Source organism: Aspergillus ochraceoroseus (genome assembly GCF_002846915.1).
Source record: "Aspergillus ochraceoroseus IBT 24754 chromosome Unknown P175scaffold_1, whole genome shotgun sequence".
Lineage (NCBI taxonomy): Eukaryota > Fungi > Ascomycota > Eurotiomycetes > Eurotiales > Aspergillaceae > Aspergillus > Aspergillus ochraceoroseus.
This window is the reverse complement of record NW_024468476.1, coordinates 1,250,628-1,270,266: the sequence shown is the minus strand read 5'-3', so window position 1 is coordinate 1,270,266 and position 19,639 is coordinate 1,250,628. Positions and strand designations below refer to the sequence as shown.

Below are 19,639 nucleotides of genomic sequence, written 5' to 3'. Positions count from 1 at the left end.
AAACCTTTTTTTTTTTTTTTTTTTTTTTTTTCGGTTAAGAAGATCCAGTACTTGATTGTTGAACTAATTGTGATTGTGATGGAGTAATCTGGACGTGGCCTACATGCAAAGAGAATACACTGTACTAGGTAGGTAGGTAGGTAGGTAGGTAGGTAAGTAATCAATGGTAGGTAGCTAATCAAGTACGCCCCTGTATGATAAATAGATAGATAGGTAGGTAAAGAGGATCTCAAAGAAAAGAAAAAAGGTTAAAAAAACATAAGGTGGAATAATAAGCAAGGGGGAAAAAAAAATAAGATAAAAATACGCCCGAGTTTTTTTTTGTAGAATTGAGATAGAAAATGAAAATGGACATTTCAGGGACTAGGTGTTCCTTCTTCATACCGAGGTCCGCCATCATCTCCGTCGCCGAATGCTGCAGGTGTCGCGGCCGCGCCGCCCATCGCGGGTGTCGGCGCATCGTATGGACGACTATCGAAATCAGCAGCTGGTGTGGGGGCATCGTACGCTCGTCTTGATGGGCCGCCGGGCGTGGGTGCATTGAAAGCCCCCGGTGTCGGGGCACTCTCTGCCCAGGCCCCAGGAGTAGGGGCGGATGCACCTGGTGTTGGTGCGCCGCCATATGCGCCTGGGGTAGGTGCCGAGTAAGCTGCTCCAGGTGTGGGTGCATCGTAACCGCGCGATTCTTTAGTGCCGTTGCTCGATGAGGCCCCACCGCTGCTCCCGCCCATTGACCAAGCGGGAGTGCGATTGCCGGTGTTGGCACTTCCCCAGGCAGGAGTCCTAGAGCCGGCTGCGAAGGCGTCAAAGTCGCTGGACCCGGACCCGGAGCTGCCGCCGTAGGGAGTTCGGGCACCTGCGTTCCAGGCTGGGGTGCGGGAGCCGGTACCGCCGTATGCAGTTCGACTGCCGTCGTAGGGGTTTGAGGTTCGTGATCCGTCAGCCTTCCAGGCTGGGGTGCGAGAGCCGAGACCACCACCGCCGCCGCCCCAAGCAGGAGCTGGAAATTCAGTTAGTAGATGTATAGAGGGGACGCGGGGGAGAAGGAGAAAGAAGGAAGCTTACTTCTCGAAGACATTGCTCCACCCCACGCTGGTGTCCTTGAGGAATCTCCGGCAGCCATCGGGGTGCGGCTAGCTTGCCAGCCGGATGGCGGAGCTGCTGAGTTACCGTGTGGAACGCGGGGTCCTCCTTTGCCGCGAGATATATCGATTGTCTGACCAGTGAGAGGATCTTTCACCACAAGAAGCTCTTTGGGTATCGATAAAATCTTGTTTTTGGTGTGAAGTTCTACCCGCGCTTGTGTATCTGTGGTATCCTTGACGATACCCACAAGGCCCTTATAAGGCCCCTTCTTGATCAAAACAGTCTTTCCGACCAATCGATCCCGTCCCATGTTCCTCGCGGGAGGAGGCGCCATCATGCTGCCTGGAGCACCATTTCTCATCATGGCTGGATTCATCTTGGAGAGATCGGGGCCCGTAGATCGACCACCTTTGGCAGATACGGTGACCACATTCGTGGTGCGTACAACCGTGATACCTGCGTTTTCGGCCTGGGATTTGTTGTGCAGGAACAAGAATGAGCGGTAAATGTGGAGTATCACGCCATTCCTCTGCTCGCCATAAACTTCTTTAACGGTATCTCCATGTCGAATCTCAGCGCCGTTCCGGTCAGTCGCCACAGCGTCACGACGCGGTGTGATTTTGTTGGTGACTTGGGTAGGAAGAATAGTACGGATAGAACCATTTTGGTCCAGCACTCGCAAGGATTCACGATCAACCTTGACGATGCAAGCAACAGTCGCGGCGCTATATCGCCGTTAGTCAAGAAAGAGGCACGGGAGAGGGGGAAAACGTACTCTAACTGTACCAGATCGTGAACGTCAAACATGCCAAGTTTTCCATCAACACCGGTCTCAGCAGACAGACGAAGATCCTTGCTGAAGACGGTGATTTCCTGCATGCTCATATCACTGAGAAGAGTGACTGTATCGTCCTTTACTTGTACAACCATACCCAGCTCATCTTGATATCGGCTACCACCAATAACCTTGACATGGTCACCCTCCCTAAAGCGCTTTCGGAGGGTTTTGACGGGAGCTTCGATCAGTTGGCCAGCCAGCTCGCCTTGCGTTACCTGGATAGTTACAATATCTCCGCGGGTGGAACTCGTGCGTCCAACAAGGCCTTGCTGTTCGCCCTTGAACACCTCGACAGGATCGCCGGGAAGATATGAATCTTCTGCAGTCGAGTTCTTGAGCGTTTCAGCGAGCGAAGCGAGATCGAGGTTCGAAGTGCCGTCTTCAGCCCCTCGAGCGAACATAGTGACTTCTTCAAGTCGAGGATGGACATTCTTGGTGATGAGATGCTGCACCTTCATATCCTTGATCAAGAAGCCCTCGAAATAGGTTTCACCAAGATAGCTCCAGGACTTTCCACCCAGGCCGGAGGTAGCAGAAAGGTATTTGCCGTGCTTCTTCTTCGCTTCCGCTTCGCTGAACAAACGCTGTGGAGGACGAGCAACGGCGGGATTTGCGCCAGGTCGCTTCCTCTTTGGATCAACAACAGGAGCACCGCTATCCTCATTCATGCCGTAATCCAGACGAGGAACTAGGCGGACTGTTACTGCAAGACCGTTCGTCTCTACCTCCTCGATCTGAGCCAGATCGCTCTGGTACTTGCCACGTTTGATACGAACCCAGCCACCGGGGTTGAGCTCTTCCGATTTCTGTACTCGTAGCAAGTCTGGCATCTCTCTGACAGGGACGAGAATCATCTTTGTCCTAGGGTAAACATTCATCATGTCCTGCAAGGCATCCATGACATCGGCCTGCCTGCGCGCCTCGACGTAGATGTAGCCACTCATGGCACCGCCACGTTCAAACGCAGAGATGATTTTGAGGGGATTGCGCGAACCAGGAGGTCGCTCTTCGATGCGCTTCTGAATAGCAAAAACCACTTCGCGCTCCTTGCCAGCCTTGCACCGGACACCCCAGATACTCGGGTCGTCCACACTAGGGAGTAAAAGGCGTTTTGGGACAACAACTGCATCGGAGGCAGCGGCGCGGTTTCGTCCATAACGCTCTTTGAGCATCTGCGCTTGCTTCTCAGCATCCATGCTGGCCTCTAGCTCACGCTGGCGATCAAGTTGTCTGTGACGACGGTCGTCCGTTTCAGCTCCAGCCGGAAGCGCATCCATATCATCAGGGTGCATCTCCCCACCAAACTCCGCCAGCTCGTCCTCCTCGTCTTCGGCCTCATCTTCGTCCTCATCCACACCAGCCTCTTCTTCGAAGAAATTCTGAACGCCGGGTCTCTTTCTGCGCTTTGATGGTCGACCCTAAAGAAAAGAAAACACACATAAGTGCCCCACCATTAGCCTTGTTAACAATCAAGAGCATCCCAGAACGAAAAATACCCACCGAAACGGCATCCTCATCATCATTGTCTTCTTCCTCGTCTTCATCGTCGTCGTCCTCCTCCTCTCCCTCGTTGTCATCATCCCTTCTTCCGTCATCGTCGTCGAAGTCATCCTCCGCATCATCTCCACCACGTTTGTCCTGCGCCTCATCATCGCTATAATCCCTGCGTTGCTGAGACCTGCCTCCCCCAACTCTGACATCGTCTTCGTCGTCGTCGTCGTCGTCGTCATCCTCTACGCGATTCCGATTCGCAGACTGTGTAGTTTTCTCGCCGTCAGCAAACACATGTCCACTCCCAGATTACCATAAAAGCACACTTGATAGAAAAACCAACCCTGTGATTAACCGCATTCTCGTTGTCGGAATCGTCCGCAGGCGCAGGGTTAAAATCATCGTCCTCCTCCTCGGACCCAAAGTCCTGGTCTAGCAAGTTTCGGGACATGGCGTTTGTAATGGGTGGGAAGGATTATATATCGTCCGATCTGTCGTCCGATAGAGGCGCGTTTACCGAGGAAGTGAGCGGAAGCAAGTCAACGGGGACAGTTGTTTTAAATAGCGCCAGTTATGTCTCCGTAAACGGGAAAGAAAGAAGAAGAAGAAGAAGAAGAAGAAGAAGAAAGGAATAGAATATTAACGCGCGAACAAAGCTGAGGTCAGAGTAAGACTGATTAGAAGTGCCGTCGAGAACAGAGAGTATATCGAGGTCTCTCGTTGAGCCTTTCCGGATATCGTGCTTCGAGCGGTTAGATAGTTCCTTTGCTGGGTTGGATGAGCGAGATGTTGGGATGGAGAAATGGGATAAGGGGAGAGAGTCGGAGAGAAGAGAGAAAGGAAAAGAAAAAGAAAAAGGGGGGGATTATCCGCACAGACTTAGAGTGCAGGTAGCCAACACATAACAGCCCTGTGAGAGAAGGAGAAGGGGATGATGGGTGGTTCTCTGTTACTTTTTGAGGAGCTTTCAGAAGGCGAGGTTCGTTTCAATAGAGAGATGGCTGCGTGTTTGGTTCCTGTGGAGTACCGGAGGGTGTGCACGGGAAAAACTTCAAGTTGTGATATCAGAGAAATTCCATTCTTTACCTAGGAAGAGGGATCGAAAGAAGAAGGGAAAACCCAAACACAGATTTAATTTACCAAATCAAGTAGACAATTTATTCCAAATATGGTACATTTGTTCAAGAACGTAGCAAGTGCTCTATGTACTCCAACCTAAAGGGGGATAATATCCAAGAAACAAGGGAAATCGGGGTTTTTTTTTTCTCTTTTTTTTTGAAAAAAAAAAAGATCGAAAGCTTATAGTTTCATGCCAAACATTTGGTGCACCCGGAGAGACTGACGCATGCTTAAATCCAGCATGATCTCCTCACTTCCACCGGGGATAGCGTAGGCACGAACGTCACGATAAAGTCGCTCGACCTTGCCGCCCTGGCCGCCACGACTGTAACTGAGACCACCAAAGATCTGACTGGCCTCACGGGCACAAAATTCAAAGGTTGTTGTCGACTGGGCCTTGAGACTGGCAATAGCACCGCCAAGCTTGAGCATGGCTTCGGTCTCCTCCATCGACTGGCACTGGTAAATGATGTTTTCGAGCCAGTTGTAACTGGCTTCGATCTGGCGGGCCATATTCGCTAGCTTCATGCGGATAACGGGGTGGTTGATGAGCTTCTGGCCGAAGGTCTTGCGCTTATGTGCATATTTCACCGATTCCTCGTAGCAGACACGAGCGAAGCGCACGCACTGGATAATGATACCAATTCGCTCGTGGTTAAAGTTGGTCATGATCACTGTCGGTTAATGTTATCATAAATTCAAAGAAGGACCCCCGCCTCTATTGATTGGTCGGTTGCTTACCCTTGAAGCCCTGGTTTTCCTTTCCAATAAGGTTCTCGACAGGAACCTTGACATCTTCAAAAGTAATATATGTGGTACCACTGCTCCAGACACCCTGGCAATCCATGCGACGGGTCTTGACCCCTCCAGCGGCTCTCTCGATGAGCAGAACACTGATACCATTCATGCCGGGCCCGCCGGTACGAACGGCCGTGGTGAAGTAGTCGGACCAGATCCCGTTGGTGATCCACTTCTTCTCTCCGTTGACGATGTAATGCTTGCCGTCGTCGGACAGCTTCGCCTCACATGTGAGGTTGGCCACATCACTACCCGCATCGGGCTCCGTAATCGCAAGACAAATGCGCTTGTCCCCTGCCAGAATACCAGGCAGGATACGGTCAACAAGCTCCTTCTTACCATACTTTACGAGCGGAGGACAACCAATACCGAAGCCACCGATCAAGTTCCAGACCAGGCCACCACTACCAGCGCGGGACAGTTCATCGGTGAGGAGCATTTCATGGAAGAGATCCCAATTCTCGGAGGCCACAGACTGAACACGGTAGGGGGTGTGGTTAACTGGGTATGTCACGCCGAGCAAACCCGCAAGGTATCCCCGTTCACCCATCTGCTTGTAGATCTTGGCAGGGACCTCCTTGGCCTCATCCCACTCGGTCACATAAGGCTCAATCTCGGTCTCAACCCATTTCCGGGCCTCTGCGCGAAGGGCTGCATGGGTCTGGTTGTAGTAGGGTGAGTGGTGCTGTTACAGCGATGATCACAGCCAGTCAGTCCCGCAGTTCAGTCTATACGAAGCGGGATGGTCCAAACACTTACACCTTGGTACCAGGAGGGATCCGCGAACGGAATCAAATCACCGAAAGGCTCCTGGGGTTCTTCAGACTTTGCAGAGACAACATCGACTGGAGCGGCGTGTTGGGGCTTGGGGGCCTCGTCCTTGGCTGGGGCTGGGGCGGGAGCGGGGGGAGCCGCCGCCTTTTTAGAGTCCAGGGATCCAACTTGTAGTTGGCCCTGGTACTTTTTCAGGATACCCTCGTTGTGATATTTCCAAAACTGCTTCGACGCATCTTTTCCGGCAACTCGTGTGAGAACTAGACGATGAGAGGGGAGGAATAATTAGTGGGTGAGGTCCCCCTGGAGAGGGGTCTGAGGGCCATACTCTTCTTTCCACCTATTAGCGCATTGACGTCAGGTCAGTATCACATGTCCAACAGAGCGAGAAAAAGAATCTAGCATAGAAATAAACGCACCGGGATGTTCATCCTGGAATTTGGTCAAGTCGTATACATCGTCGTCGATGATAATCCAGAGGTTGTCGGACTTGTTATGCGACGCGACGTCGTCTTTGGAGAAGGTCTCGGACATGGTGTACAAACAGGCAAAGCCAATCTAAGTAAGTTCGGGTACTACGCCACCCAGAAGGAATCCAGAATATGGGGGAAGAACAATCTGGGGTAGGAAGAAAAGCGAGGAAGAGGGAAGAAGCGATGGATGGATAGATATAAGAAGAATTAGGAAGTACTGAGCCAGGGTCGGAGACCACCTGGATTGTGATGAAAGACAAGGGAGGGCCTCGGTGAATTACAGATAGGAAGAAGAGGGAGTGAAGACTCTTGGGATTTTCACATGCCATCAACCTCCTTTGTTAAATCTGGACTTTGCAGATATAGTTACCGGGAGTTACTACAAACTGAGTAAAAACAGCCCTTTTGCTTTCGGGTCTTCGGCCACTTGGTACGTAATTGCCACATTGGGAAAATACCGAGGCTGGCATCCCAGCACGTGACATTTGAGCGCGTCGACTCTTTCCATCCTCAAAACATGTGAAATCTAGATAATAAAGCACTCTGACTAGAATCTTGTCTAGACCCTGGATTTGTTCATGCTGCACTGGTACAATAAAATAACATTCCAAGATATGATGCAGTATCTACCCACGCACTGCCTTCTCTCAAGACGTAGATCCATAATTAATCTAGTAATACAACCGCGCCCAGCCCCACATGCTTCAGCGATCTTCTCTCTATTCTTCTTCTTCTTCTTCTTCTTCTTCTTCTTCTTCTTCTTCTTCTTCTTCTTCCCCCTCAGTCTCATATTCGAACTCCTCTGGAACAGGCGCTTCCTCCCCACCATCTTCGTCCTCATCCACGGCTGTCAGCACACCCGCCGCAGCCGTGGCTCCAGGCGTCGAGATGGACTCGGGAACCAATCCCGCACGCCCGATCCCACGTTGTGGCGTCTGGAGAGCTGCCGCGCCAATGGCGGCGTGGAGCCGGTCCTGGAAGCTCTCTGCGGGAGCTGCGGGCTGTTTGGCCTCCTTACTAGCCTTCATCTCAATGGTTTCTCGGGGCTCCTCGGGTTTCTTATCTAGCACAACGACAACTCCACCGGTAGGCTATTTGGCTTTTCGTTAGCAAATTTGAAAAGAAAGGAAAAAGAAAGGAAATCAGAATACATACCCGTTTGACAGGTTCATACCGCGGGTCGGGGAAAGTGAGATATTTCAATTGAGCGGGGAGCACCCGCGACATGTTCTCCAGTTCATATCCAACCTTCTCCCGCTCAATCTTCTTCTTCTGACCCTCTACAGCTTCCTTCTCAGCGTCCTTGGCGTCCTCCTCGCCCTTAACGGCACCCTCATCGGTGTCCATCTTGTCTGGCATCTGATCTGACACCTTGGGTGTTGTGGGGGTTTGGTCGATATCCATGCTCTCTCGTCGCTGTTGCTTCTCACGGCGCTGGGCACGTCGTTTGGCCTGGGCTGTTGTGGACAGAACAGCGGTCTTAACCTTCTCTGGGGCTTCCTCGGTCTTGACCTGCTGCTCGGGGGGGTAGTCGAAAAGGCTAGGCCTTGTGTTGCTGTGGAACTTGAAGAAGGGCACCTCCAGCTTCTGGTCCACACCGATGACGGAAGTTGGCGCGAAGCTGAGCGACAGGAAGTGGGTCAGAGGGAACCAGTACCAGTATTGAATAAAGACGGCAGCACCAACAATGCCGGGCATGTTAAGGTTGCCGGTCTGCGTTTGCAGACTGATTGTGCAGTTACGGCCACCAGCATCGATGATACCGAGAGCAACTGCACAACCAAACTTGGCCATGGCATCCTCGTGTCTATCACCGATCATCTTCATCATGGCTTTGCGCAGAGAGCTGACGCGGGGGTTCATAGCTTCATTCTGCTGCACCAAGACCATAGACAGCGCAATCAGCGCACCCTGTCTGACGAAATCTGTAGAATCCTTGAGCATGGGCTCCAAGAGATCAATCGCCTCATCCAGACCGGTTCCAGCACAAGAGATACCGAGAGCCATAGCGGCACCATACCGGACGTGAGGGTTATAGGATTCGGAAAGCAGCTCCACCATACGGGGCACACTTTGATGCTTCCTGAACAAGATGAACCCCAGACTCAGAACAGCAATACGACGGACATCATCGTTGACATCACTAACAGCAACATGAAGGAGTTTGCGAACGGCCTTGTTGCTGCTGCTACCACAGTAAGCAAGCGCAATAGTCATGATACCACCGTAGCGAAGGGTTGGGTCGGGGTCGCCCAAAAGGCCATTAATCAATTCATCTGCGGCCTCCTGGCGACCGTACATGATCAAAGCCATACCCATAGCTAGACCACGGACAATCTTCTCGTGCTGGGTATCATGAGCGTATTGGATCATGTCTTCGAGCACCTTCATGTTACCGGTTCCCAGCATCACCAACCCCATGGCAAGACCAACAGCTTCACCGTTAAGAGCTGAGTCGCTGTAAAGAACGTTTCGTAGATCTTCATAGATGCCCTCATCCCCGGTCGCCATACCTGCAACACCTAGACCCAAAGCACCACCGTGTTGAACAACTTCCTCGGTGGCCTTCTTGAAGTGGTCACGAATAAGATCCACCGCCATTCCACCATGATTAGCGTAAATCAAACCAAATGCATACAAGGATCCACCCTGGCTATAAACTGAACCCGAACCACCAACACCAGCAATATGTTCCCGAGGGAGATATGGCTGCAAAAGCTTCTGGCCTTGGCTAAGGTTGCCACGATGGATAACACCCAAAGCAGCGGTAGCGGTGAACTTGGACCAGTTGACAGCCTTTCCAAGCCACTCCAGGTTGTCGCGGAAGAACTTGTCGTGGGTGGTGCCAGCATGCATAAACGCATTGGAGAGAGTAACCGCGGTGTGGAATATTGAGTTGCGCGCTTCCAGGCTGTCACGAACCTTGTTTAGGATAGCTATGTCCGCCTTGTTATTCCGGTATAAGAACTCCAAGTTCAACTGAATCGTCTTTAGACCGTCCAGAATATCTAGAATATTCTTATAGGCGGTTTTCGCTTCAGCCGGGATTTTGGAATCATCGTTGGCGCCAATAGATGTAGATTGATCGTCTAACAAACGATCAGACTCTGTCGGCTCTGCCTGTTCGCCCGCCTTTTCTTGCCCTTCAGCGACGCTGCTTTCGGGTACAAGCTCAGCGATTTCCTGTCGAACCTTCTGAAGGAATTCCTGTGTACTATTGTCGTAAAGATCAAAAGAAATCTGGTAGGCAACGGCAAGCGATCGAGCATCGCCCTTTTCTACCAATTGACGAAGAATAACGGAAGCCATAGAGTGTTCGTTGAGGTAAACTACGCATTTGGCGATGGAGAAATAGTCGGGGGCGGGGATCTCGTTGAGGAGGTCGAGGATAAGTTTGAGAATCTATAATATCCGTTAGATCAAGTCTATAAATGGAATGAATAATTTTACCTCATTGCGGAAAGCGCGCTCTTGAACAATCCCCATGCAGATATCCAACACATATTCCATCAGCTCCTCGCTTCGGCGGGATTCGCCGTTCTGCAATTTTTCGTCTTCACTGGCACGGATAATAGTCCTTCGCAGGACGTCCAGGTTCTTAGCTTCGATAGCAATTCCAATAACCTGGCGATAGCGCTTCTGGAGGAAGCATTGCTCAAACAAGCGTTCGATGACAGATTGCAGTTGTCCCTGAACTCCTCGCTTGAGGACCAGAGGGGTCTCAACCTGCTTAAGGCTTGTATCCTCACCTCCCGGATAGGTTGCATCGACTGCGGGGGCTTCCTGTCTAGACAACAATGACTTTGATGGCAAAGCCGATTGTGAAAATGGTGTGATGGGGGAGGTAAGGCTGACAGAGGTACTCGTAGCACCCTCAGCTGAGGTGGGGAACGCAGTATTCAGGTTGACAGGCTGGTCGCCTACCGCAGGCCGCTGGGCAGCTGATAACGAGATGAAAGTATCGACACATTTGGCTAAAAAAAAAAAAAGGATCTGATGTCAGAGACGAGTCCGACCCGCGCGACTTAGGGACATACCGATAATTGTTTCCTCAAACTCGCCACCATTATCCAACTCAAACAGTTTGCCAGCTCCCAGGGCAAACACCATACTCTCGTTGTATTCCTGGAGGTGGTAGTAAACCTTCGCAGCCACTAGGGCGGCGAGGCCGCGTTCGGGGAAGCTTTCATCTTCGTAGAGCGCCTCACTAAACACAGGGCGGTTAGCTTATCCATGATAGTAAACTAGAACAATAATACTAGCGGATCGAAAGCAAGATAATAAAGGGCTGAAAAACACAGGTGGGGACAAACATTTGAGGGATAGCATCGACCACCTCTGTCCAAAGGAGGTCAATCTGAGAGTCTAATGTCTTCAGAGCGAAGACCCTCAGCTCTGAATCCGGCTCTGACAGGAACCCCACAAGGCCAGCGGCCGAAGCAAGCCCAACCATTGTTCAAGGATAGTCTTGTTGTACGACCAACTGAGCGAAGGATTAACGATGTCGGGGAAGAGGAGGCGGCGACAGCTTCGAATGGGGCTCCAGAGAGGTTGAGTCGGAGGTCAGGTCGCGGGGGAGAAAAATAAAAACCTGCAATAAAGCACAGAAATCAAAGAGAACTGCACAACAAATACGGATGAAAAAAAAAGGACAAGGAGATAGGGAAAGAAGTAGAAGTGAGGATGGTGATTGAAGCACACGTCAGTCAACGGATGCCAGGCTGATGGAAGCTGTCGAAAGGGTCCTGTGGTTCCTGCAGCCCGCCCTAGAGCTATCACGTGCACTCCGTGGAAGTCGAGAGAAGACGCGCGTGATCAGGACGCAGCATGTAGACGTCCATCTGTTCGAGCCCATCTTTTAAGGACGATGCCAGTGATGGTGTTTCTTGATATCTGTCGCTCTTCCTACATATTTCTCGTCGAGTTGTGAGCTCCCATTAGCCGAACCTCATTGTTTACAGCCAGAATGTCGGCCATTCTACCCCAAGACATAAACAAAACTTTAGTTCCTTTGCCTCTGGGAGCATCGGCCTATCACCAAGATCCTCTTCTCTACATTGATCGGCAATCAAGGCATATCCAACGTAATCTTCAAATTCTTATCGATGCGCAGAGCGAGGGACTTTTGGCAGGCTTGAGCAACCAACCACTGGAGGAAAGCACTTCTAATGGAAGCTATGCCTCTACTCCTGGGTCGGTTAGCCCTAGGGGAGCTTCCACATTACCCATCCGACAGCCGCCGCCCAAAAAGATTGGATTGCGTGCTGCAAGGGAGGGAATTTTCAAGTCCATATTTGACTTGTTAAAGCTGCGGGAAGAAGAACAGGAGATACTTAGCTTCCGGGTAGACGAGAGAGAGAATGCACTAAAGGATGTGAACGCATTCACTGCCAAAAGGGTCGGACTCGAGAAGGCGATCTCGACGATCCACGAAAACCGACAAAGCCAGCGCACTCGCGAGCTACGAGAGGAGGCATCCACGCTGGAGACAGAAATACATGAGTTAGAAACCAGATTATCCCAGATGAAGGCGAGGCATCAGCATGTCATCCAGGAAGTATCGCAGATCGAGAACACCGTGGAATCTAAGCTATCCTCCTACAAAGCTTCGTTGTCGCTCTTGGAGTCCGATGTTCGAAAGTTCCTCTCAAGCCCTCCGGTGAAACCGCAAGCGACGCACGCCGATCGCGAAACCTTCTACAACCTGAAATCAAGCCGGAGGACTCTGGACATGGCCCAGGAACACTGGAAGCAAGAGCAATCGGAATTGCGGCGGCGGCAGCAAGAGGTAAATGCCGAGATTCATGCACTCGAAGAAGGTGGAGGTGTATGGAAGCAAGTGATTGGGGATATTTCTGGGTTTGAAAGACGCTTGAAGGCCGCGATGCGCCAGTCTCTCCAGAACCAATCACAGCTCTTGGAACCCCATGGTCCTTCAGGGAGTCACCGCGAGGACGAGCTAGTCCGCACTATTATGGAGGATCTGGGACAGACGACGGAACATGTAGAGAATCAGCTAGCATTTGCGGAGGAAAGGGATTGGAAGCTGCTAGTTTGTTGCATATCTGCAGAGCTGCAGGCGCTACGAGAGGCGCGAGAAATGCTTCTGAATGTCTTCAATGCCACGGAAGAAGGGAAAGCGGCGCATGATTCATCGCGGGATCGAATCAACCACGATTCGCCAACAGATCCTCTTGGGGTTGACAATCCGGAGCCCCCCATTGATTTACTGAGAGATTTAGAGCGACATTCCCGTGCAACAGGACATCGATCTGAAGATGAAGATGACGAGCCTGATCCCGCATGGTTGCTTTCGGATTCTTAGTACAACTACCTAGACCTAGACGTATATACCTAGAATACATGTATAAATAGAGCTTCAAATGGCCACTTACTTCTTAGATAAGCTACCTGTACTTGTACGCATACAAACATTCCTAGTCGTACCTTACATAGGGAGTGATTTGAATCCCCCGAATCAACGCCTCTATCAACCCCAAGAACGGAAAATAATAAAAACTACCAAAACGCCCCAATTGACAACCCGAATCATATGCAAAATATATACATACCCCGGTAAAATACACCTATACGCCTAGGTATAAAACAAGCACCATGATGTCCTCCCTTCTAACCATAGAAGATCTAGATGACGGCGACGACTGTGCCAGATGCTTATGCAGAAGCAGAGCGCGAGGAGGAATATGAATCGCGTAACTGATGGCTCCCAAGCGTGACAGTGATCGCGCGCGCACACGCCAATCCAGCAAAATACCATGACTGGAGGTCTGCCAGCGGTGACTCCGATGATAAAGACTCCACTGAGGGCAGACCAACTTGAGAATCGACAACGAGGTTAGATTGAGAGACGGAAATCATCATCATTTTATGCAGGAAGGAGTGCAGGATTATAATTTGGTAGTATACATAACTATGTATATCCTATCTTATCTTGTTTTATCTTATCTTATCTTATCTCTCTGATCAGTTTATATGGAGAGCAACAACCAACAACAACAACAACAACAACAATAACGACAGCAACAAGATGGTTCTCCTAGTTATGTCCATTGTAAGATAACCCCCCCTTCTCCTCCTCATCTCAAAATATTCATACAGTCTCTATTTCCATCCTCTATTCAAAGTCCCCAGTCCCAAGCTTGCGGCCTGCAGCTCCCTATGGCTCGCCTACCACACCTACATCGGCGGCGACGAATGCACCACGGTCTTTAACCTCCAGTGCTCCGCGGAGCCCCGAACGACATCGACATCGACATCGACATGGCCAGCCCCCGATGTAATTGATGCCATTTACATCATCCGCGGCGGCTTCGTGGCGAGACTGCGCAGGGATGCGAAAGATAAATCGCGGGCACCAGCGTGGACGTTGCATCGTTCCAGCTGCACCGAGACGAGAACCGTCTTCCCGGGCTCGCGGGAGTTCGAGTTCAAGCCCGAGCGCGGGCTGAACGCGCGCGACGGGACGCTGGCCAATTTCATGGCGTTCGGAAAGGGGACGAGGGCTTGTATTGCGCGGAATTTGGGCATGACGGAGCTGATGTCGGAATGTTGCGCAGGATGGCGTTTTGAAGGGGGGTGAATGTGATTGAGGATAAAATTAAGATTAAAGAATGGGTTCAGTTCGAGGGTAAATGGGGAGAGGGTTCTGATTCGGTTTGATTGTGAGATGGGAGTAGAGTAGATATCTATAGGAGGTAAATTTCCCATTCCTTGAAAAAAAAAAAAAAAAAAAAAAGGGGGGGGGGGGGGAGGGGAGAGAAAAGAAAAATTGTCTCTCTGCGACGTACGAGTCCTTAGTAGAGTCTGCGGGGAGAGATGGGTGCGGCGTTCCAGACGCAGAAGACAGGAGAAAAGCTCACGTTGCAGTCAGTCGCTCGTTTCAGGGTCGACTGTGTATCAACCAGATCGGAGCCGCGCTGCTCTCTCGCCCTACCTACGAGAATATTACCGTACGCACATTCTCAACTCATACTAGATCTGTATTGCACCGTGGGAAGGACGGTTTTACATATTCAAATAATTGTGTCTGCATTTGTAAATGAAGAAAGACCCAAGTCAAACACCAAAGCAAAAAGCAAAAAAATCAAGTCAGGGTATAAACAAACACAGATCATTTTTTTTTAGAAGCGCCATGATTAGATATGATCAGAGATTGCGTCGACCGTAGGCCTGATAACACACGATCCCGGATGGATAGAAGGTCTGGGGGCCGAGGTCCCAGGTCGGATGTGTTGAGTCAGGTTGATGGTGGAGGATCGCTGCATAACCAGATTGCAGTTGCCCCCCATCACATCCCTGACTAACAGCCCCGTCATAAGCCGAGGGAGATGCCATATTATCGTCGCCGAGCCGCTGGTATGAACAGTCTCTTCCTCGCGAGAGGCATTCAGAGCACGGTTGCCCCCCCGTACAGGATCGCTTGAGTCTGGCACACCCATCGCACGCGTGTTTCTCTTTGCCTCCTAGTCGGGGTTCGGGCATTGCCTGGCCGGAGTGTATTCGCGCGGAGCATGATTTCCAATGTCGTCTTAAAATATCTCTGATTTAAGCATTTCCGTTGTCAGCCCACCCCGCAGAATCAGGCCACATGCTAGGGGAGCAGCAGCGATATACATAAAACACACCCTCGCTTGTATAGAGAACCACAGAAATCGCACATGAAGGGTCTATCCATGGTATCTAGACAGGTTTAGTCTGACACCCCACTCAATTAGAAGCTGTCGCGACATACGCGTCGCCGAATGGCGTTTCAAGTAATCCAGTCGCTGGAAGGTGGCGGCGCAGATGTCACATTTCCAGAGTGCATCCATGTTCCTATGGTTGAATTCGAGACGAGGCACGGGTTTGTTCCTGGTATTCTATTTCCATAGAACGTGGGATGGGATGGGTTTATGTAGCGTCCAGTCCAAGAAATATTCACTGCGTAAAATCTCCATATAAATAAGGGGTTGTTGGGGTCATTGTGCCGGAACCAACAAGAGACGGAACGCTGTACAGCCTCTCTATGCTACCGTATCCAGAGCGATAGGATCCAGATCTGTGAGGGGGATAATAACCGAATGATGTCCAGCAAATCTCGAAAAAAAAAAAGGCGACAGAAGTCGTAAGATGTCCCACGGTGTTGGTTGGATGTCATCGTGCTGGTTGGGTGCGACTCCATCATGGTCGGCGGCATTGATTGAACCGGCGGAATTCCCCCACATCTCGCCTATCACCGTGTGTGGGTGTCGCAGCTTAGTTGTAAACGAGACTTCGAAGATCGGACTGTCCCCACAACTCACCGCTGGTAGCTTGGGCTGAGAGCCACTCCTGGCATATTTCAATGTCATCGTCGTCTCTTCCAAACGGGATGCGTAGAGCTAGGTAACTCGCAATTGACCCGGATTCTGAGTCGCTGTCGCCCCCTTCCAGATCCCCTGTACTGCGCAAAGCATGAAACCGCCCGACAAAGGACTGTTCCCATTTTCTCTGGTTGAAGTATGTGTTCTGTAGAAACCCTTCCGTCGTATTCACCACCAGCAAGCGCTGCAGTGAGGGCAAGAAGTCCAACCCAATCTGGTCGGGGGGGATCTCCTCCGCAAGACCATCGGGTCGGACAAGGACCAGGTGAGTCAGGTTTGAGCATCGACGGAGGCCGTCCAGGAACTGGGGAGATGCAACATCGACGTTGTACAGAGCCAAACACTCGAGACGCGGCCAGAATGACCAGATCGCCGGTTCCTGTCTTCCTTGCACGGTACTGAGGTATAGCTCGTCTCGCACGGAGCAGAATTGCTCGAGCTTTGTCATCCGGGCAAATGCAGCACGGAGGACTGGACGGACTTGGTGGTGGTCATCCTCAGGGTATAGCCAGCGAAGTGGCATATCGATAACCAGGCGAGTGAGGTGTTCACAGACCAGCGACGACAAACAGTCTACCTGCGAAACCGTCGGAGGGATATCTAGGTTATCCTCTGGGAACGGGGATAAAAAGAGCCCCAGGGGCGAGGGGATCTGGGCCGGGCCATTTCCAGTAGAAGACAGAAGACCTCCTTGTAGCAGATGGTTTAATTGGCGGGCAGAGTTGAGATAAAGACAGTGCTTGACGAGGAGCTGCCTGGCGGATCGGGAGACCAGTCTGCAGACCAGCGTCAAGCTGAGGAGCGTACGGGTCACAATATGATCTTGAGAGAACACCACAGGTGGTTCGTATGGAATCAGACACTCGATGATATCCAGGATCATCTCTGCGGGGAGTCTTAACTGTGCCATGATGGCTGAGCGATCAGTTGAGGAGGTTGTGTGGGAGAGGTAACTATTCGTCTTGTTTGTTTATTCTTCAGTACAGTACATACATAGCCCATCCGTCCCAGCTGGAGAACTCCACAGTGAATCAATCACTCAATCATCTTGAACCACAGCCACAGGATCCACCTAATCCTAGGTGAGTGAGCACCAGAGGGTAATTGTTTCTATAGTTGGGCATTCTTTTCGGCTCTTGATTTGGAATTTTGACCTGGATTTGCCGCCACATCTCTGGTCTGTTCTGCCCAATACGGTATTGTCATTTTTATGCCTAACTGGCCCAAAAACCTGGGGAAGCAGTGTGATTTACTGCTTGCTTAAGGAGAGGAACGTAATGATATGATATATTAATTCTCCTTCAATCATATTTACAGTATGATTAATTGATGGGAGCTTTATCCTAAATACAAGATGTTTTATGGTGTATGAAGAAGGTTGGTTGGTAGTCAAATAATATACTCCATAGTTGTAACCTAGGTATATAGTTGTATACTCAACTGTGGCTGCAAAAGCACTTTCCTTTATCAAAAGTAAACTAATTGACTTTGACAAGGTAGAAAGAGTACTCTTAGTATTTATATCCAGTAGATATCCTAGAAGAAGTCGATTTAAATGTCGATGAGGGCTTGATACTGCCTGGGATACTCATGCCTCAGGTATAAACACAACTCCCTCTTACAGTAGTTAACTATGCTGGAGTTACTAAGTACTCCTATTTATATTATTCTATTTTTGTAGACCAAAATAAAACAATAGCTTAATAAGAAAAAAAAAATCACTAACTAACTAATTGCAACGGCGATTCTGTGGAGTAAATGTTCTATACTACGCCGTACTGCTGGTGATTAGAAGAGACGGCGTTAGAATATGCATGTATTTTACACAGACTCAGAGGTGAATTGTGGCTGATTTAGTCTGAGCAGTGCATGAACCCCAATTTATTCCATTTGATTACTCCTTTATCCAATTGCAAGTGAAACTCCTCGCATAGAAAATGAAAGGAACCTCGGATAACCAACATCGGGGATTACTATCTTTTCCTGAGACAGATCCCCGAAGAGATAGCAAGTCTATGAAACTGGGAGCCCGTATTTCTTTCTATTCTCTAGCTATGTTTTCTGTCCAACTCCGTCAAAACTAATGATGGTTACTGTTGGTTAGCTAGGGAAATACTCTGTAGATATAATAAAGTAATACACGCGGGGGAACTTTAAAGAAGCCTCACCGGGTTTGGGGTGGGTTTGGTTCGGGGACCATGATTGACGCAATAAGACCCTACCGTCGCCTGCTTTCTTTATTCACCCTTTCCTCTGATCCCCGACAGCAAAAATGGGAGAAGAACCTAGGTTTTGCCCTTGTCTGGGTGGATCTCATGTTTCTCTTCCTTCTCTAAAGCCGACTGCATCTGCCCTCAGAAGGTCGCAGAGATGGTGACTCCAGGTTGATTCATTCCGCTCCTCCAAATACATCGATACCTATCATCGTCCCGCCTCTGCCCATGTTTACGCCGGTCCACACTTCCTTGGGAGCTCTGCTGCTCTACCAAGCGTCTTCCGGTCTGCTCCTTCATAATGGTGCCGTGTTTGGAATTTCGTCGTTGCTCTCAGGTTGTGTTCTGAACCCGAGTCGCGATAATATCCCCATCATTGCAGGGTTGGCGTCGAGCGTGGTGCCGATTTATTTGCTTGCGCCGTCGCTGATACCGAGTTATCCACCTGCACCGGATTCATTCGTCTCTTTCTTGTCCACGGTGGCTTCTGGATTCCTGCTCGGCTGGGGAACAAAGGTATGTGAACAAAACCCGTGTCGGAGGCCATCCCCCGTTCCAAAAAAAAAAAAGAAAAAGAAAGAAAGAAAGAAAGAAGGAAGGAAAGAAAGAAAGGGAACGTATCTAACAAAGTGTAAATTAATAGAATGGTCGAGGTTGTACATCTGGTCATATGCTCTGCGGTCTCTCACGATTATCACCACGTTCTTTGATTGCCACCACCATCTTCTTCACCACTGCTTTACTTACAGCGAATTTTGTATCGGGGGCTCAGAACATTCCACCTTGCCCAGGGGGTATCCCTTGTTACACACCCGTCTACCCATCGAGTTCAGAGCTCGCCTTCATGATTGGTGTCACTGCTCTCACCTTCTTTACAAACATCTTCCTTATACCTCGAGGCTTGGATCGTTCAAAGGAATCAAGAACCATCTTCTCTTATCTGGCAGGCCTGCAATTCGGAGTGGGTCTGTTCTTTTCTGGAATGGCGGATCCAGCAAAGGTTCTACAGTTCTTTGCTTTCCTCACTGACGCTTCCCGGTTCGACCCATCCCTAGGGTTGGTGGTTCTCTTTGGAATCGGTCCATCCCTGGCCACGTATTTATCTGCAAAACCAGGCCAAAGCACAGCGGCTCAGGATGGGGAACCAGCGAAACCTACACTAGCTGACACCTGGAGACTGCCCACTGCGACAGTAGCCGATATTGACTGGCGTTTTTTAGTCGGCGCAGTGGTATTTGGGCTAGTCTGGGGGTTGAGAGGTGTTTGCCCTGGTCCAGCCATTCTTCGCTCAGTGCTGCAGCCGGTATGGGGCCTTGCGGAGATGGCCGGATATATGGCAGGAAACTTGGTATAGGTATTGAGCGCAACCTCAGCGAAGACTACCGGGGCATCCACTAACGAGAATCTGTATATGCAAGAGGATGGAAGCGTTATCTCGGAGAATTAGGCGACATGTCAAAAATAGAATTGGATAGCTATCAAATG

At 50.3% G+C, this 19,639-nt stretch overlaps 6 protein-coding genes across 6 annotated transcripts; 2 read left to right on the top strand and 4 right to left on the bottom strand.

Annotated features, from left to right (window-relative positions):
- Positions 1-37: 37 nt before the first annotated feature.
- On the bottom strand, positions 38-4,359 carry spt5 (transcription elongation factor spt5). Its single transcript, XM_040896224.1, has 5 exons — positions 3,759-4,359; positions 3,425-3,679; positions 1,862-3,342; positions 1,066-1,811; positions 38-1,000 (listed from the first exon to the last, which is right to left on the bottom strand). Exons 1-5 carry the CDS (start codon positions 3,864-3,866, stop codon positions 357-359), a joined length of 3,234 nt encoding a protein of 1,077 aa, XP_040755473.1. The 5' UTR covers positions 3,867-4,359; the 3' UTR covers positions 38-356.
- A 196-nt stretch (positions 4,360-4,555) lies between these two features.
- Positions 4,556-6,975, bottom strand: P175DRAFT_0497193 (putative acyl-CoA dehydrogenase). The gene is made up of 5 exons (XM_040896223.1): positions 6,526-6,975; positions 6,435-6,446; positions 6,092-6,366; positions 5,276-6,017; positions 4,556-5,208 (listed from the first exon to the last, which is right to left on the bottom strand). Exons 1-5 carry the CDS (start codon positions 6,638-6,640, stop codon positions 4,715-4,717), a joined length of 1,638 nt encoding a protein of 545 aa, XP_040755472.1. The 5' UTR covers positions 6,641-6,975; the 3' UTR covers positions 4,556-4,714.
- A 361-nt stretch (positions 6,976-7,336) lies between these two features.
- Positions 7,337-11,262, bottom strand: P175DRAFT_0449181 (proteasome regulatory particle base subunit RPN2; the record flags this gene model as incomplete). The annotated part of the gene is made up of 5 exons (XM_040894437.1): positions 10,893-11,262; positions 10,617-10,786; positions 10,030-10,553; positions 7,735-9,981; positions 7,337-7,670 (listed from the first exon to the last, which is right to left on the bottom strand). Coding segments are annotated over exons 1-5 (3,414 nt in total), but the record flags the coding sequence as incomplete, so codon positions are not given.
- A 160-nt stretch (positions 11,263-11,422) lies between these two features.
- On the top strand, positions 11,423-14,321 carry P175DRAFT_0553365 (uncharacterized protein). The gene is made up of 2 exons (XM_040900484.1): positions 11,423-12,885; positions 13,699-14,321. The coding sequence occupies exons 1-2, from the start codon at positions 11,546-11,548 to the stop codon at positions 14,177-14,179; spliced, it is 1,821 nt and encodes a 606-aa protein (XP_040755470.1). The 5' UTR covers positions 11,423-11,545; the 3' UTR covers positions 14,180-14,321.
- A 289-nt stretch (positions 14,322-14,610) lies between these two features.
- P175DRAFT_0553364 (Zn(II)2Cys6 transcription factor domain-containing protein) lies at positions 14,611-16,888 on the bottom strand. Its single transcript, XM_040900483.1, has 6 exons — positions 15,882-16,888; positions 15,697-15,808; positions 15,521-15,637; positions 15,332-15,414; positions 15,225-15,279; positions 14,611-15,139 (listed from the first exon to the last, which is right to left on the bottom strand). The coding sequence occupies exons 1-6, from the start codon at positions 16,849-16,851 to the stop codon at positions 14,746-14,748; spliced, it is 1,731 nt and encodes a 576-aa protein (XP_040755469.1). The 5' UTR covers positions 16,852-16,888; the 3' UTR covers positions 14,611-14,745.
- A 1,494-nt stretch (positions 16,889-18,382) lies between these two features.
- Positions 18,383-19,617, top strand: P175DRAFT_0449173 (YeeE/YedE family protein; the record flags this gene model as incomplete). The annotated part of the gene is made up of 2 exons (XM_040894436.1): positions 18,383-18,670; positions 18,798-19,617. 2 exons carry the CDS (start codon positions 18,383-18,385, stop codon positions 19,506-19,508), a joined length of 999 nt encoding a protein of 332 aa, XP_040755468.1. The 3' UTR covers positions 19,509-19,617.
- Between the last annotated feature and the right edge of the window lie 22 nt (positions 19,618-19,639).

What these genes read in the sequence shown, in the direction of transcription:
- spt5 (XM_040896224.1), bottom strand. Translation starts at nt 3,866, where the DNA reads ATGTCCCGAAACTTGCTAGACCAGGACTTTGGGTCCGAGGAGGAGGAC. An exon ending in ATGATGAGGATGCCGTTTCG is followed by an intron (nt 3,343 to 3,424) that starts GTGGGTATTTTT and finishes TCTTTTCTTTAG; the next exon opens with GGTCGACCATCAAAGCGCAG. An exon ending in TGGAGCAATGTCTTCGAGAA is followed by an intron (nt 1,001 to 1,065) that starts GTAAGCTTCCTT and finishes CTGAATTTCCAG; the next exon opens with CTCCTGCTTGGGGCGGCGGC.
- P175DRAFT_0497193 (XM_040896223.1), bottom strand. Translation starts at nt 6,640, where the DNA reads ATGTCCGAGACCTTCTCCAAAGACGACGTCGCGTCGCATAACAAGTCC. An exon ending in ATCCCTCCTGGTACCAAGGT is followed by an intron (nt 6,018 to 6,091) that starts GTAAGTGTTTGG and finishes TCGCTGTAACAG; the next exon opens with CACCACTCACCCTACTACAA. An exon ending in GGAAAACCAGGGCTTCAAGG is followed by an intron (nt 5,209 to 5,275) that starts GTAAGCAACCGA and finishes ATTAACCGACAG; the next exon opens with TGATCATGACCAACTTTAAC.
- P175DRAFT_0553365 (XM_040900484.1), top strand. Translation starts at nt 11,546, where the DNA reads ATGTCGGCCATTCTACCCCAAGACATAAACAAAACTTTAGTTCCTTTG. An exon ending in GACGAGCCTGATCCCGCATG is followed by an intron (nt 12,886 to 13,698) that starts GTTGCTTTCGGA and finishes ATATTCATACAG; the next exon opens with TCTCTATTTCCATCCTCTAT.
- P175DRAFT_0553364 (XM_040900483.1), bottom strand. Translation starts at nt 16,851, where the DNA reads ATGGCACAGTTAAGACTCCCCGCAGAGATGATCCTGGATATCATCGAG. An exon ending in GAAACGCCATTCGGCGACGC is followed by an intron (nt 15,280 to 15,331) that starts GTATGTCGCGAC and finishes AAACCTGTCTAG; the next exon opens with ATACCATGGATAGACCCTTC. An exon ending in GGTTCTCTATACAAGCGAGG is followed by an intron (nt 15,140 to 15,224) that starts GTGTGTTTTATG and finishes TGCTTAAATCAG; the next exon opens with AGATATTTTAAGACGACATT.